Here is a 15290-nt window from a genome sequence, read left to right on the forward strand (position 1 = left end):
CTCCCTGACCACTCTAAGGTCTCTAGGCAAGGGGCTGCCTGCCCTGGAAGTGAGTTTACCACTGGGGCCGAGGGGAGACATTCGATCATGGATCAAGAGCTAAAGTCAGGCTAAGGGGTTGACGCTGAACCTTTGCAGTCAAAATGGCCACACTTTAAAGTTCTGACAAATCATAGAGTTGCCCACTGCTCTCCACCCTGCCCCCAAATATAAGAAAGAACAAAACTGCAGTCTCTTTGCTGTTGAAGAAAATATGTGAATTCCATTTATTTCTTTCTTGCTAAGTAGAGGGCTTTGCCAGGTTGCCCCTAGGAAAATAGTCTAAGAGTGGAATGAAAACCATGACGTCTTTTTTTTACCTATGGGAGATTAATCGCCCCATAAAACTCATGTTTGCTTTTGTGGAAAGAAAAAGAAGGGCATCGGAGGGGTTGGCACAGAGTTTGCACCTCGTGTGCTGGGAACCCAGCCACCTCTCTCAGTCGGCGGTCCCCATTAAGGATGACCATTTGGCCCCTGTGTTCCCTTGTTAACATGTGGAACAATGTTGCAGCTGTCCTAGAGAAGGGGCCCTGTTTTGGGCCCCTCAATAATGTAGGGGCTAGAACTCTCACTAGCTCTGTCGTAAACAGCACCACCTGTGGCAAGCTCTGTTTGAATTTACTCCAGCATACTCAAAGGCAGCAGATGCCATCGACATTTTCCCTATTGTATGAAGCAGTATTAAACATCTGGCCCCTTCAGGGAAGGGAGGGTTATCTTCTCTTTCCCAAAATGAATGGATGATCACATTTGGCTCTAACTCCTGGGAAGATATGGAAGATTGAGGTTTCACTGCTTTCTGCCACTAAAATAGTGCCCAGGCAATCATTCATAATTTAGTATATATGACTGGAGGTGTACCCACCAGGTAAATATATTCTGCTTCAATAATGCCAGACAGCATTTAGATACTAGAGATTTTCATCATTGCAATTTATATTGTTTTTGTCTTACTATAAAGGTAACACATGCCCATAATAAATAACATTCACGGAGTAAAAATTTAGGAAATAGAAATAAAAATATTCCTTAAAATCCCATAACCCAGAGATGATTACTTCCAATATTGCTTTAATATGCATATAAAGTGGAGTAATCCTGTAATATTTAATTAGCTTTTTGCATATCATGAACATTTCTGATACGAAATATTTTATGGAGCATTGATAATTTTTAGAGTAGGTATTATATTCACATGAGTTATATATCATATGATATAATGAGTTATATATAATGTAATATCTAATTGACATGAGTTATATGTTATATATAATATATATATTTGAAGGACAAATGAAAAGTTTTATTCCTGCCCCATCTTCCATCCACCTGCTTGTTACCCTCCATTCTCCATAGCTAACTACCTACTTCATTGGTTTTAAAATCTCTTCCCAGAGTTTCTTTGCACAATGTAAGCGGATTTAATTGTATGTTCTTATTCCCCTCACAACTTTGATGCAAAATGTAGCCTTCTGTATACACTTTTACACATTGATTTTCTCACCCATCTGTCTATTCTTTCTGCAACATTGTCCATGCCACATGATTTTTATATTGCCTGATTGTTTGGGGGATATTGTTTAACCAATTCCTGATTTTTGGACAATCTTTTTAGACATTTAGGCTGTCTCAAAACTGCTTTATTAGATGTATCCTTGTATACAACTCATGATTATTTCCTTAGGATAAATTATTTGAAATTCTTTGCTGGGCTTTTGCTTCATGTTTTCTAAATTGTCCCTGAAAGGCTGTAGCACTTTATGCCTTCCCCAGCAAGGGTCGCCAGTGGTTCAAAAGGGAATGAAGTTAACAGAGGCCATTTGGAACAGTGAACCTTTTGACTATCCTATGCAGAAGGAAATAGGAACAGGAAAGCCGTGGTAGACTGGTACTGTGATGGTGTGGAGGGGGAGGGTAGGTGAGAGGTGGTGGGCATCCTTGAAAGAATATGTCAGAACCCGAGTGAGATGTCTGTTCTGGTCCTGCCTCTGACATGACATCTGGGTCTTCAAGTCTGTTTTTTCATCATTGAGAAAGGGTTTCTGAGTTTATTGCGGTCTCATTTTATCCCAAAATGCCTTTATAAAGATGAAATGTCTTTTCCAGCTCTAAAAGTCTTTATTTGTGTAATGGTACCTTTGTGTTCAAAGGAAATGAATTGGGCTTCTGCTTATCCTGGTTGTGGTTTGAAAGGATAGACCGCCTTCTTTCTAATGCTCTGTGTTACTCATCTCTCATTTCAGTAAATGCTAAGCCTAAACTTCTCAATCCACTACATGTCACAAAATTCAGAATGAACTGGAGAGGGAATGTTAAAAGTACAACAGATTGCTGACTGTGTGTAATTTTTTTTAAACTCCCTTAGTTTTAGATGAGATAACAGACCATGTAGACCTGCATCAGCATTAAGCAGCAGCAGATGATTCGTGCAAACACCGAGCTTGGGGAGGCTGCCACAGTGGGAGATTTGGCTCTTTGTGGTGCAGTGATTTAACAGGTGGCAGCCAGGGAGGCTGGGCTTCAGTTCAGAAACCCCCTAATCAGGCCTTCCTGTGGGGGTCAGTCATCAGCCAGCCCCTGCAGGCAAGCATTCCGTTATTGGCCAGCTAAGTGTCCAAGCCGCTTGCCATTAGAAGCTTCCCCCACTTCGCCAAATGAGAACTTTGGTCACTGAGATGAGACCGGTCAAGTATAAATAAGATGCCAGGCATTTCCTTCCTTTGTCTACAGCAAGCAAACTAAAGAGGATCCGGGTGAGCAAGAACTGGAAGCATTAATAGACACAATTCAGAAGCAACTGAAACATCATCCATGCAAAGACAACATTCGTGAAGCATTTCAAATTTATGACAAGGAAGCTTCAGGATATGTGGACAAAGAAATGTTCTTTAAAATCTGTGACTCTCTCCACCTCCCAGTTGATGATTCTTTGATTAAGGAGGTCAGTATGAATTGCTCTTCTGGGTGACTGCAGAGGCTGAACACCGTTCATTCTCTCCCAAAGGCAATTGCATGCATATTTTGTTTTAATGGGAAACTTAAAGGTGTTCAAATCAGATCTCCTATTCAGTTCTGGTTATGGTGTTTCCCCTGGATTTTTGCATTGATGTTCTTTCCTAATGGCTGCAGCAGGGACTCTGTTTAAGTGGATAGGGGCTAGACAGCACAGGGTGGCTGACGAGTCATTTCTGGGCTGAAGGAGACTCCACAGAGGTGATCCTAGAGAGGCAGCCCCGAGGGGAGACTCAAAGGTAACTGGGTTGAGCAGAATGGTGGGCAGCCTGTGACACCCTTCATGGCGATGCTTACATTAGCCCAGCAGTCTAGCCATCATGGAAGAGGGCATGATCACTGCCAGGGGCAGTGACGTCTATTGGTAAGGGGTCACGCATGGCCAGATGCAAGTGGAGGAAGGACATGGCCAGTCTCCTTCTAGAATTTTCATAAGTGAGTAAAAGAAGCTGTTTTGTGCCTTTTTTCATTATAAATTCCCAGGAAGCTTGGGTTTCCCTGGAACTCAGAACAAAGTTTCTCCCACAATTGCCAAGGACTGTGACTTTTCATGGAGACTTCTCACTGATGAAAAACACTGAAGTGCTATAGACCTTCTTAAAGATTTTTTAGCAAAAAGTGATGTTCAGAACTGAAGACTCACTTAGGGAAGGCTGTATGGTGCTGGAGGGGCTAGATCAGAGATGAGGATTTTTCATAAATCAGGACATTAGCAGGGAGTACAGGAGACAGGAAAGAAGGTGTTCACCTGGGCAAATGCCCCTTTGGCTTCCCAAATCTCAGAGTGATAGTGTGCCCAGCTTTTAAGTCATGTGTGCCATCCATGACCTAGCGAAGAGAGGAACTGCTGTCAGTGGGAAGGGGCGGGGGGGGGGAGGTGTGGGCGGCATGGGTTTGCACATTTTGTAAAGGTGACCACAGCAAATCTAGAAGTCTACCATCACCCACAGCTGCATTTCAGGGGACCTGGTTTGAGCAGTGACGTAACTGGATTCTTTTGTTAGGCGATGATAATAGCAGCTTGCTATTTTAAGAGTTTTACTCTGTGCAGGCTGGGTGGACAAAGCTCGTATTTGAATATAAAAATAATTAAAAGTGCTTTGGAAATGGCAATGTGCTTACAAATGTTAGTCCTGAAATCCCAGGCAGGCCTTTTATTCCATCTGAGCTTCAATTTCATAAAGTTTAAGATGGGCATAACATCTGAGCTACCTGGCAGGTTCGCAGGACCATTTTGGAATCCTCTGATACAAACTCTGACCTGGTTTACAAAGGCTGGGGATTGTTATTAACAAGCGTACCCCGCAGCTCTGCCTCACTTGCTCTCTGCTCTCTCCTGCAGTTGATCAGGGTGTGCTCTCACGGAGAAGACAAGATTAACTACTCTAACTTTGTTCGTGCTTTTTCAAACGGACCTGGCTGATGAGAGAATGTGGTATCGTTTGGAGGTTGGACCTACATTTTGAAACACCTTCTACTTTTCAGAGAGGCATTTACAGAACTCTTAAAATATAGGAACCAAAAAAACATAACTTTAATACTAAAGTCTAAATTAAATTGGATCTTTAAAGAGCTAAGATGGTACCTTATTTATTGAGGTAGGGGTAGGGATATTGTGATGGTTAATTTTATGTGTCAACTTGTCTGGGCCTTGGGGTCATTTTTCTGGATGTGACTGTTTCTGGATGAGATTAACATTTGAGTTTATAGAATGAGTAAAGCAGATTGCCCTCCCTGGTGTGGGTGGGCCTCACCCACTCCCCTGAAAGCCTGAATAGGCTGTGCTTTCCCGAAGTAAGAAAGAATTCCTCCTGCTTGCCTTTGAACTAGGACAACCTTTTCCTGCCTTTGGACTCAAACTAAAACACTGGCTCATCCTGGGTCTCAAGCCTGCTGGCCTGGCCTTCAGACCGGAACTACACCATCAGCTCTCCTGGGTCTCTAGCCTGCTTGCTGCAAATCTTGGGCTTTGTCAGCCTCCGTAATCATGTGAGCCAATTCTTATAATAATCATCTTTCTCTCTATATACATTCCATTGGTTCTGTTTCTCTGGACAATCCTCATACAGGTGTGGCATGATTAAGAGCAGGAGAAAAACTAGATTTTGCCAGGAGAAGCATCACTTGGGGTGTAGACAGCACACAGACTGCTGTTGCTGCAAGCCGATGCCCCCCGCCATGTGCCTACTTACCCCAGCATTGCAGGGAAATAGACATTGGCAAACTGTGGCTATAGGCCCATTAGACCTGCATTTAAACAAAAATGGAATAGAACAGAAAATATGAGAGTGTAATACAAATAGTAGGTATATACTGTTTCATGAAACTTTTGTTTCAGCTGAGGATGTATTTACTGGGTCATAATAGAAAATGTATTTTGTGATTTGAACTATAGTTAATAATTTTATACACACACACACATATCTACACACATGCTGCTTTTAGAGAATATATATAAAATCCCTGCTTTTAGAGAACCTGGCCTTGAGACGGGAGGAAAAACAGTTACTGGTTATCTGTGAGCTCTGACTCAGTTTTTAGAACCATGGCTGCTCCAGAGTTGAGGTCAGCCACCAGCTCCGGCTCCTCCCTGCTGCCCAGCCAGTGGTGTGAATGAGTGGGAGTTGTCGATACAAGATCCGGGATACCTGGCCTCGGAAGTGCTGGGTAACTTCCCACAGTTCTTCCTCTCTTGCTGAACCAAGCCACCTCGAACTAGCTTGCTAAAAGTTCTGTAAGATAGTACATGTTGAGTTTTTCTGCTCCAGGTCAAGATTTCAAGAACCACCCAATTTAAAATTTTTTACCCCCAGTCACTCATTACTATTGAAAGTATTATTTTCAAGTATTCAGAAGTCCATTTCAGTCTAAAGTGAAAATACTAAGCTCTATCCTGCATGCCCAGGTCAAGCTTAGATACACATAGTCTAGTATGTGTGTGTGTGAGTGAGTGAGAGAGAGAGAGGAAAGAGGGAGGAAGGATGGGTAGGTGCTGGGGCAGCTATGGTGGGTTTCTCCTTCCTTCCTTTCTGCTCCTTCCCCTTCCCACCTGCCATACTACTGTTTCTGGCCTTTGTAATGTCTGGGAAGGGTTAGGGAGTAGACACCAGAGGAAAGGGGCAAGGTCTTACTTCTGTGGCCAGTAAAGCCCTAACTGGACCAGGACCTTCTGTGTGTCATGTGCCGAAAATCTGGCTCTTTCTCTCTCCCAAGGCAGCTTTTGTGAGTTCTCAGGACACTTTCCCCCAGAAAACCTCCCAGAGTGCCATTCTCAGATACAGATGGCCCAGTCTCCAACATGCCCGGTTCCAGTAGTACATTCCCTCCAGGCTCCCTCTCATCCTCTCAGGAGGCCCTACAGGTGGGGCCTCCTTGGGCTAACCCTTCCAGATCCACTCTTTCCCTCTGTATCCACTTAGATTGCTCTCAGGGCTCTGCAGTTAAGCAGCTCAGACAGTCCATCTTCTGGAGACTCGCTTTAGGGGAGAAGCAGGCACCCTAAACTTCACGCTCTCTAAACTCCAGGGGATACGTGTCAAGCCCTGAGTCTGTTAAAGCACCTCCGTCATGGAGCTTGTGGACCTACAGCACTGATGGCCCCTCTCAAGAAATCCACACTCCATCAATTTCTCCCCCGCCCCCGCAGGAGGGAGGTTCACCAGACTCTGGGCCTGCTTCAAGTCTCTGGTGGCTCTGCACCAGCTGCAGCAGAGATCCTTGCCGACTTCTGTCTTTGGCTTAAATGGAGACATTAGGAAAAAATCCTCTTACCCACCCTTTGAGATCCAAGTGCTCATAGCCCTTCTGTCCGATCCGACATTTCTTCTTCTTGGGCTCCTGGCACCCTCCCCACTGTTATGGGGAGCAGGATGAAAACGTCAGCCTGCTGCAGCCGTCAGAAGTGCCTCACAGCTGTGCTGAGCACAGTAGGCAGCATTCACATGTATGACTTGGGCTCACGATCCACTCACCACTCACTTTCCAAGTCTCCCCGAGATGGGAAGGTGCGATATGCCAGCACCATCACCAGGTGCAGACGACCAGAGCTAGCAGGTCACTTCTGTCATCCACACACAGAAGGGCTGTGCTCAGCCCTGCTAGTTTACATGAGATGGCCGAGTACAGGCGCCATGCAAGTCCGAGCAAATCGCTTTTCCTACTGAATCCCGAATGGCGGTGCGGCCTTTTGAGGTCACTTACACTGTGGTCACACCCGACACGCATCTGGCGTCCTGGCCTAGATGATGGAAGAGTTGAGCGTTAGCCTGCAGCAAGCAGTACTATAGGGAGAAACGACCTCCTTTGTCTCCCCTCCCTGGTGGCCGGCTAAAAGAAGCCACTACTCAGGCCCTGGGCCTGGACTCTGTCTGCACTACTAGGGGGCCTTGAAAATACCATCGAATTAACATGTATCAAACCCATATCTATAGGCACTGAGGGTATTTGGGACCACCAGGTGGAGAAGCCGTCTCGAAACAGTTTCCAGAGAATCAAGGGCCACTTGGATGAGGGACTCCTTAATGTCCTGCTGGCACAGAAGTGTGCCTCTTAAAAAAAAAAAAAATTGAGTGCTTTACTTGTAGCATGAACAGCACTCACTATCCCTAAATCTCGCCAGCACTGCTGCCTGCAAAAACAAGCAACAAGCACACAAACCCCACATGTAAGCAAATGGGCTCAGAAAGGTTAACCACCTGGGGCCACCTAGCTGCTTCTGGCAGAGCCAGACTGAAACCCAAGTCTGAGCCAAAGCCTGACCTCTGTGAGTGCCACTCACCTTGACCTCAGGTGAACCCTTCCTGGGTAATCCTCATACCCTGTGGTGTCCATGGCTGACTGCCAGCTGTAACCACTCCTCTCCTGAGCTCTCAGAAGATGGTTCTGGAAAACACAGACCACTGCAGCCAAGAGCAGGCCTTAGAACTGGCACCAGCAGCCCCCACTGCCCTCCATTGTCACCACTACTGCTCAGCACCGGCACCAAGATTCCACACACACCTTCCGTCTTCTCCGAGCCAGTGACTTCACACCATAGTAGGCATCAAGTCCACGGCACTTCCTTGTGAGAGCTACAAACTCAAGGTCAAGAAAACTCCTTTCCGTTTTTATAGTCTACTGATACAGACTCAAAAATGCTCATTACTATGCACACTGCATGTAACTTTCTCCATCCTTAATTACAGTTCCCTCATTCACATGACCAAGATGAACACCGTTCAAAAAGATATATGAGAAAGAACTCCTACAGTGAAAAATGAGGCTAAAATTGACATGAAATTATTTTCCAAGTGAAAGCAAATGTAAGCATCCAGATTATAAAGGAATAGAAGTAATTATACCAGAGACAATTAGACTGATAATTCTATGCCTTTTATTCAGTTATTTCAAAAATATTTGATTTGTTTCGAAATGTACATTAAAAAAAAATCCATACAAAACTGCAATTTGTTTTAAAACCAGACAGAAACGGTGGAAAAGGATTTTGAAAAAAGTTCACTGAAAATAAAAAGACCCCCCCTCCAAAAAAAAAAAACAAAAAAACCCCTTTTACATGAAAGCATAAATACGGCAGGTACAAATTTTCCTTGAGTTCCTTGTTGAAATTTGGTCCATAACGTGAACAGGCTAAAGTAGAAAACAAAAAGACACTTTGTCCACATTTGCATTAGGAGTTGCTCAGGCGGCACCAGCGGCCTCAGCTTGTCCTTCAGCTGTTTGTTAAACCAGAGGGACAGACACGTGAGGTGTATGGTCTCATCACACAAACACGGGAATCCGCCCCCAAGGCAACAGTGGCACTTACGATGCCAGCCCGCTCCTACCGGGGGAGCAGGGCTGTCCCCGCGTGGCCGCATCTCCGCACAAGCTGCTTCCTCTCCACGCAAACAAGAAACTCTAGAACGCCTTTAGACAGAATGACGGTGACATCTCAGGGGTCACAGCAGATCTACTTCCCAGACATGGACTTATTTAATGCCCCATCATGAGGATGGTTTTTTTTTTTTTTTTTTTTCCAACAGATTAAAAAAAAAAACAACAACACGAACTTCTAAGGTGATGCTACGATGCTCTATTCGAGTGCCACAGAAACCCACCCAGGGTGAAGACAAGGGCAGCAACACAGGGGAAGTGGCGCACATTTCTTCTGTAAGGGATGTCGACCGCCCTCCCACGGGTCCCTTCCCTCCCCAACTGCAGGGTGTTTAGGGACAGCAAGGCCTGTGGAAAGACCACCGGCTGGGAGAGTTATTGCACAGCCCGGAAGAGCAAGGGGACGGCAGGCAGCCGCTGCGAACATAGGTAACACTGAGTTTGGAGCGCAAGGAGACTGCAACAGCCACACTAGACCCACTGTCAAATGGGTGTCTGTGGGCCGACACTTGTGACTAACACCTTTACCATACAAACTGTGGGTTGAATGGGAGACAAAACAGAGTGGAAGAGGTTACAGCCAGGGCGCCTTTCTTTTTAAACTAGGTGTGGGGGGTGCTGGCAGAGCAGGGTTCACAGGGCACTCAGTGTCCCTGGAGGCCACCAGGCTTCCTTCCATGGGTAGGAGGCACAGGTGACTGCAGCCACCCCTGTGGGCCAGAAAACCGACACAAAGGAGAAACCAGAAACAACCTAGAACTGACCACATACCCGAACACGATGGAGGGAGGGAACTGAGACGAGTGTGGCCAAACTGTCACAATCCATGTCCCTTTTACATGTGATATCCCAGGGTCCGGTGTCCTTGGCTGCACAGGACAGACCACCCTAGAGGCCTGGCAGCTGGCAGTACAAGCCAAGGCCAGAAGACCACATGGCAAGTAAGGCACTTCTACAGCGAGGAGGAGGGTCTGCTCAGGACAAACTCTCGGGGGTTGCTGAGCACAGAGTCAGAACGGAACATGGAAGTCTCGATGCTGTTGAGACATCTATAAAAACGAGGAGGGGGGAGGCAGGAGAGGAGAGACCCGGGGTAAAGACAGTGAAGCCGATGAAGGCTTGCTCATTGGGCCAGCCTCCGGCTGAAGAGGGATTCTATTTAAGTGTCTCACCATCTGACAATGACCCTGCGCCCTTCTGAGGAGCAGGGTTGTGGGCTGGGAGGCAGTGGGAGGGAAGGAAGACCACTCTATCTTCCCACCTCCCAAGACCACAGTACACCTTCCATTATGGAACAACTCTGCTCACTTGGGTCTCCCAGGCACTCAGCAAGGGGAGTGAGTGCTGTCCAGGCCAGGGAAAACGGACAGGGAAGGCTGAAATCTGTGATGTAAATCCAAAAGCTGAGCCTTCCCTAGCCACATGTGGCCTGGCAAGCCACTTCAAATTTAAAGAGGCATCCAGGGAGAAGAATTTTCTATTGTGGAATCTTGGGAGAGTGTACTCTCTGCCCCTACCTCTTATTCACCACTTAGGAAAAAAAAAAAAAAAAAAAAAAATCAAAGGCCGCTAAGGAAGAAGATCCCTAAAGAAAACCGAGATGCACACCCCCTGGGAGAATACCCCACACAAGCTTTAGGGGTTTCTAGGGTCCCAGGGATTCTAGTCAAGAGAAGCATCTGCAAAGGTGGCCAGAGTACAGATGTCAATTTTGGTTTCTGAAATGTAAGTTCTGCCTGGGGACAGAAACAGAAACGTTTCTCGGCAACCATTTACATCTGTTGGCCCAGACACACACACACACGGGGTTAGAATGGACTAGAATGGGGGAGAAGCAGCTCCCCTCCTGGCTCAGCCTGCTTCCCTTTCCTCTAGAACCTTCCCCTACCTTCAAAAGGAACACATGTCACTTAATTGTGCAGCTATCAGAGCCTAGATGGTAAAAATAACTTTCCCACCACTGAACCCGAGGAGCACAGGGCCCTCCTGTCCACCACACAGCCTGCCTCTCTTGCCCACTGCCACCTGCCACACCTGTGCTGGCCAGGGATGTTTAGAGAGAGAGGCGGCTGTTGGCTGAGGTAGATGAGCATCTGTTCTCCTGCTCTTGCTGAGCCAGCCTCTCAAACTCAGAGCTGTCTGGCAGGGCCTTCCCAGATGGCTTGGCACTTTGGGAACAGGAGAGCGTGTAGAAGACGGAAGACGACAGCCAAAGTGGCCAAATCAGGACAAGCCAGCACAACAAGCTCACAGGATGGAGTTATTTCGGCAACATGCTTTGAGCCAGCCTGCCAAAGCCCGGGCTCTGCTCTGAAATACATGTGGCGGGGATGCCAGTGGGGTGACAAAGCACCCTACATTTACTCTCATCCCGTCTCCTCTCAAATCATCCCAGAGGCCCTGCTAGTGACATGCTAGCCTGAGTCATAGTCTCAGGGAGCCTAGGTTGACCCAGACCCCTGGAGTGGTGGTAGCAGCTCTGAATCATACCTACCACAGAGCCAGAAGTTTGCAGGAGGCTGAGGGAGCACGAAGCCACGTAGTCTCTGACCACAAACACCTAGCACACCTACATGAGAAGGGGGCTGCCTGATGGCATGCCTGGGGCCGCTCTCCCCACCTCCCAGGCCTGCAGCCTACTGCATACCCACCGAAAATTAAATGGGGCTCACCTGAGGGAGTGGCCCCTCACAGGAGGCAGGTTGCTGCCCGAGACACAGCCAGAAGAGGACCAGGAAGGGCTGTGAGGCTGACAGGCAGGTTGGAGGCTGCTGGCCGAATGCCCCTCCATCTCCAGGCAAGGTAAGGAACCCAAACGCAGCCTCAGCAGGGTATTTGGCCGAATGGCTAAAGGGTCCTGGCTCGGGTCTGCAGGGTTGATTCCAAGTACCCTTTTAGCAACATTCTGCTCTGCAGCCTAGGAAGTGTCAGACGAGGATGGGAGAGATGCAGATCTCCAAAAGTGCCGTCCCGCTTCCTAAGGGTAATCAGAAGCCCAGGGTAGCTTTTCGCATTTCTACCTTATCCTGGACAGAGGAGGGTACAACTTCCTCAGTCACTGGAAAATCCAATCTGTTGCTGATAAAAGGGACATGGAGGAGGAGTTGCCCTGATGAAAAAACCCATCTCCCCCCTTTTAGGATAATAACCCAAGGTTTGGCTTCTACTGTGGCATCAGAAAGAGGACCAGCACATCAAAGGGTACTAACATTTCTATGCCCCCCAAGAATCACTCCCCAGCACCTTAATGCAGAATTCAAGAGTTCTTAATTAGGACCTCTGAAAGCCTAACCCCTTCCCGAAGTCCAAACCAGGCCCCACATGGGCTTGGAGGCCTTGTCTTTGGGTGGAGCAGAGGGAAAGGATATGTGAGGGACAGGGCAGAGGCCCCCCAGTGGCACAGTGGTAGAGTGGCGTTTGCTCATCTACCCTGCAGACCAATTCCAAATCGGTCCTGCTCTCAGATAGTCTCAAATGCTGGAGGTGCGCTGGACAGACATCGGAGGATGACAACGACCTTGCCGAAGAACACACGACAGACGGGGCCAGAGGGGATGTGGACCAGTGACCCTCTCTGGGGCACCAGGGGACGAGTGGGGGACTCGGACGTTCCTGCAGCTAGAGAGATGAAGTCAGGTAGCGAGGCCAGCCCTGACAGGGCTGCCTGGGTCTGGGGTTGAGGACCAGCGTCCGTCAGGCTGGTCTGTTCACTGTGGTTTGGATTTGGTTTTGGATGCTGGTGAACGGTTGAAAAAGCAGCTGTAGCTGGGGCTGAAGAAAGGCTGAGGACAACAGCTCCATCACCTCTGCCGCTGTTACCTTTCCAGAGGAGCCTGCTGCTCAGTACGCTTTGTTCTTGCTTTAGAGGGTGGGGAGACTTGTCCTCCTTCAGCACCTCCCTGGCAAAGCGAGGGCAGGCTGGCCCCCGTCCATGACCAGCCACCGGTAAGCCGTCTCGAGTCACGGGACCCAACATGGTTAACACCATCTTTCTGGACCAGGTCTCCATGCCCCACAGCCAAATGCCTTGGCAATTCCAAGGAGCAGTGGCTATGCTGGGCCTCCAGCTGGTGCATGTGGAACTGGAATCATACATCTCAGTTAATCAGCACCTAGGAGATTATGATCCAAGAGGGCTGGTCTCTCCTCTCCTCGAGCGAACATGGGGCCCGTGGGTGGGCCTGCCAGTGGCCCCAGGCAGAGGCTCCTTGGCACGAGGCTTCTGGCTTTGACAAGTCCTGGGGACTGAAGCTGGGTGGTGGATGGCCAGGATTCACTGCAACTTGAGCTCCCTCTCATTGTAAAAATCAGACACGGAAAAATTGCACAATACGGTGAGAGAAGTAAAAAGCAGCAGCCGTGAAGGAAGAGAAAGAGGAGGCAAGCAAAAAGATAACCATGAGGGCCTGGGCTTCTAGAAAACCCAACACAGGACAGAGGCAAGGACGTGAGGTGGCTTAAGGGAGAGAAAGAAGGAAGAGTTTTGGTTTTATTGAGAATGGTTTATGGAGGAGTAAGAAAAGAAAGCCAAAAAGTGAGAAAGGAAAAGCCCCATTTGAAGACAGGTTCCTGCTGCTTGAGATGGAGCATCAGGAGCAGGAGGGGGAGGGCAGTGGCAGGGGGCCAGGCTCCCCAACCTCCCTGCCGTGCCCCCATGAGAGGATCCCTGTTCCAGCACTTTGGCCTCAAGGAGACTTGAGTTTCTTAGTCCGTGGGGAGGTCCCATTCTCCGCTTTCACTACTCCGTTTTCATGGTAACCTAGGAAGTGAAGGGAGACAGACACACATGGTGTTCCTGCCTGGACTGGAACAGGAGAGGGGCCCGTGAGGGCCGAGCTTGCACATGGGGACCAGCCAAGGGGATGCCTGGCTGCAGCTTCCTGCCAAGACGGGAAACCAGTAGATGCTCCCAGGAGGCCCTTGCTCCCCTCAACGTGACTCTGCTAAAGGTGGTTGGTCTCTGACTGTCCTTTAGCAGGAGGCGGCTGGGATGACATATAGTAACCCAGGAACAGGCCGGGGCCCGCCCGCCTGCTCGCCCAGGCCTCAGGCTGGAACCAGATCCTAGGTGGAATCGCACAGACGCTGCCAGGGGCCTCAGTTTCTCTCCCCCACAGGGCACCAGCCCACTTCCGCGACCACTCCCTGGGAAGGGAGAGTGGAAAGGAGGAGGTAGAGACGCTGTAGGGACAGGCATTACTCAGAGGCCTGATACTCCTCTGGCAGAAAAAAAACTGTGCTTTTTACTGTTGTGGAAAACACCTCCATGTGCTTGCTCAAAGTCAATCTGGCTGCAGCCTCACGCCCCACATCCCCTCCCAGCCAGGCCTGACTCGTCACACCCAGCCCCGCACGTGTCTGGTTCAAACACACAGGAGCCCTTGCCAAGCAGGCCACACCTGGAGCAAGGCAGGTGAGTCAGGGAACAGAGCCCGGTGCAGACAGGCCCCCGGGCTGCACAGAACGTGCAGGGCTGCCAGTGGGCCTGGGACCTGGCAGGGGCGGGCAGTTACTGGAGCGTGGCCAGGGCCAGAGGCAAAGCGGGCATCCCACCCTTTCCGCCCACCCAGCACTGTATCGCCCCTAGTCATTCTTGAAGACAGGAGAGGAGCCAGCGGCCTGGGAGGCGGGGGATGCTGAGATGCGGAGCAAGAGGGCAGGTGAGGACAGGGCTGCTGGGCCGCACAGGGAACAGGCAGCAGATCTTGGCTGGGGTTCAGAAGCCACTTCGAGGACATGCTTCCGGCCACAGCTCCCCAGCCGGTTGCTGCCCTGCCCCACCGCGGCCAGCCTCACCCACAAAGTGTCCCTGGCCCACACCCAGCCACGTGCCAGTTAGGCCCTGGCAGGGGCCGAGGACCCAGGGCCCCAGGGAAGGACAGGGGAGCGGCAGGGCTGGTCTGGGTGGAGGTGGAGGAGCCGAGCCCAGGCCCCTCCCCACCCATCCCAGACCCACTTCTGTGTCTACCTGCCCACGGGCCCAGCACTCACCAGATTCCCTCTTGACGAGCCTGGCTGGCAGTCTGGGGGCAGCTGGGACTCTCCGCTTGGCGCTCTGCTCATTCCAGTATTCCCGCCAGTGTCGCAGCTGGGAGTGGATGAAGCGCCACATGAGCCAGGCCTGGGCAGCGCACACCAGCAGCAGCACACAGAGCCTGCGGAGGGACAGGGCGGTGGGCTCGGGAGTCGCCTCAGGGCAGAGCGGGAGACCAGGGCAGGAACCCCACAGCTCCCCTGGCCATCACCCTGGGCGCCAGCACGCCCCCATCCTGCCACCCGCACGAGGGAGGGCGTGTGGTTCGGTGCCGGTCTCCGCTCTAGTGCACTTTAGGGCTGGTGACAAAGAGATGGGGTCTAGGGACACC

The 15290-nt window shown here is 49.7% G+C and overlaps 2 protein-coding genes across 2 annotated transcripts in view; one reads left to right on the top strand and one right to left on the bottom strand.

Annotated features, from left to right (window-relative positions):
- EFHC1 (EF-hand domain containing 1) overlaps positions 1–4626 on the top strand; it is a 66690-nt gene extending 62064 nt beyond the window's left edge. Inside the window, exons 10-11 of the mRNA XM_042939038.1 lie at positions 2773–2983; positions 4397–4626. Coding sequence (XP_042794972.1) covers positions 2773–2983; positions 4397–4477 — 292 coding nt within the window. The 3' untranslated portion in view covers positions 4478–4626. The remainder of the gene's footprint in view (positions 1–2772; positions 2984–4396) is intronic.
- An 8774-nt stretch (positions 4627–13400) lies between these two features.
- TRAM2 (translocation associated membrane protein 2) overlaps positions 13401–15290 on the bottom strand; it is a 78344-nt gene continuing 76454 nt past the window's right edge. The window contains exons 10-11 of the mRNA XM_042939040.1: positions 14917–15080; positions 13401–13684 (exon numbers count right to left, since the gene is read on the bottom strand). Coding sequence (XP_042794974.1) covers positions 13611–13684; positions 14917–15080 — 238 coding nt within the window. The 3' untranslated portion in view covers positions 13401–13610. The remainder of the gene's footprint in view (positions 13685–14916; positions 15081–15290) is intronic.

This window comes from Panthera leo, chromosome B2 (genome assembly GCF_018350215.1).
Source record: "Panthera leo isolate Ple1 chromosome B2, P.leo_Ple1_pat1.1, whole genome shotgun sequence".
Classification (NCBI taxonomy): domain Eukaryota; kingdom Metazoa; phylum Chordata; class Mammalia; order Carnivora; family Felidae; genus Panthera; species Panthera leo.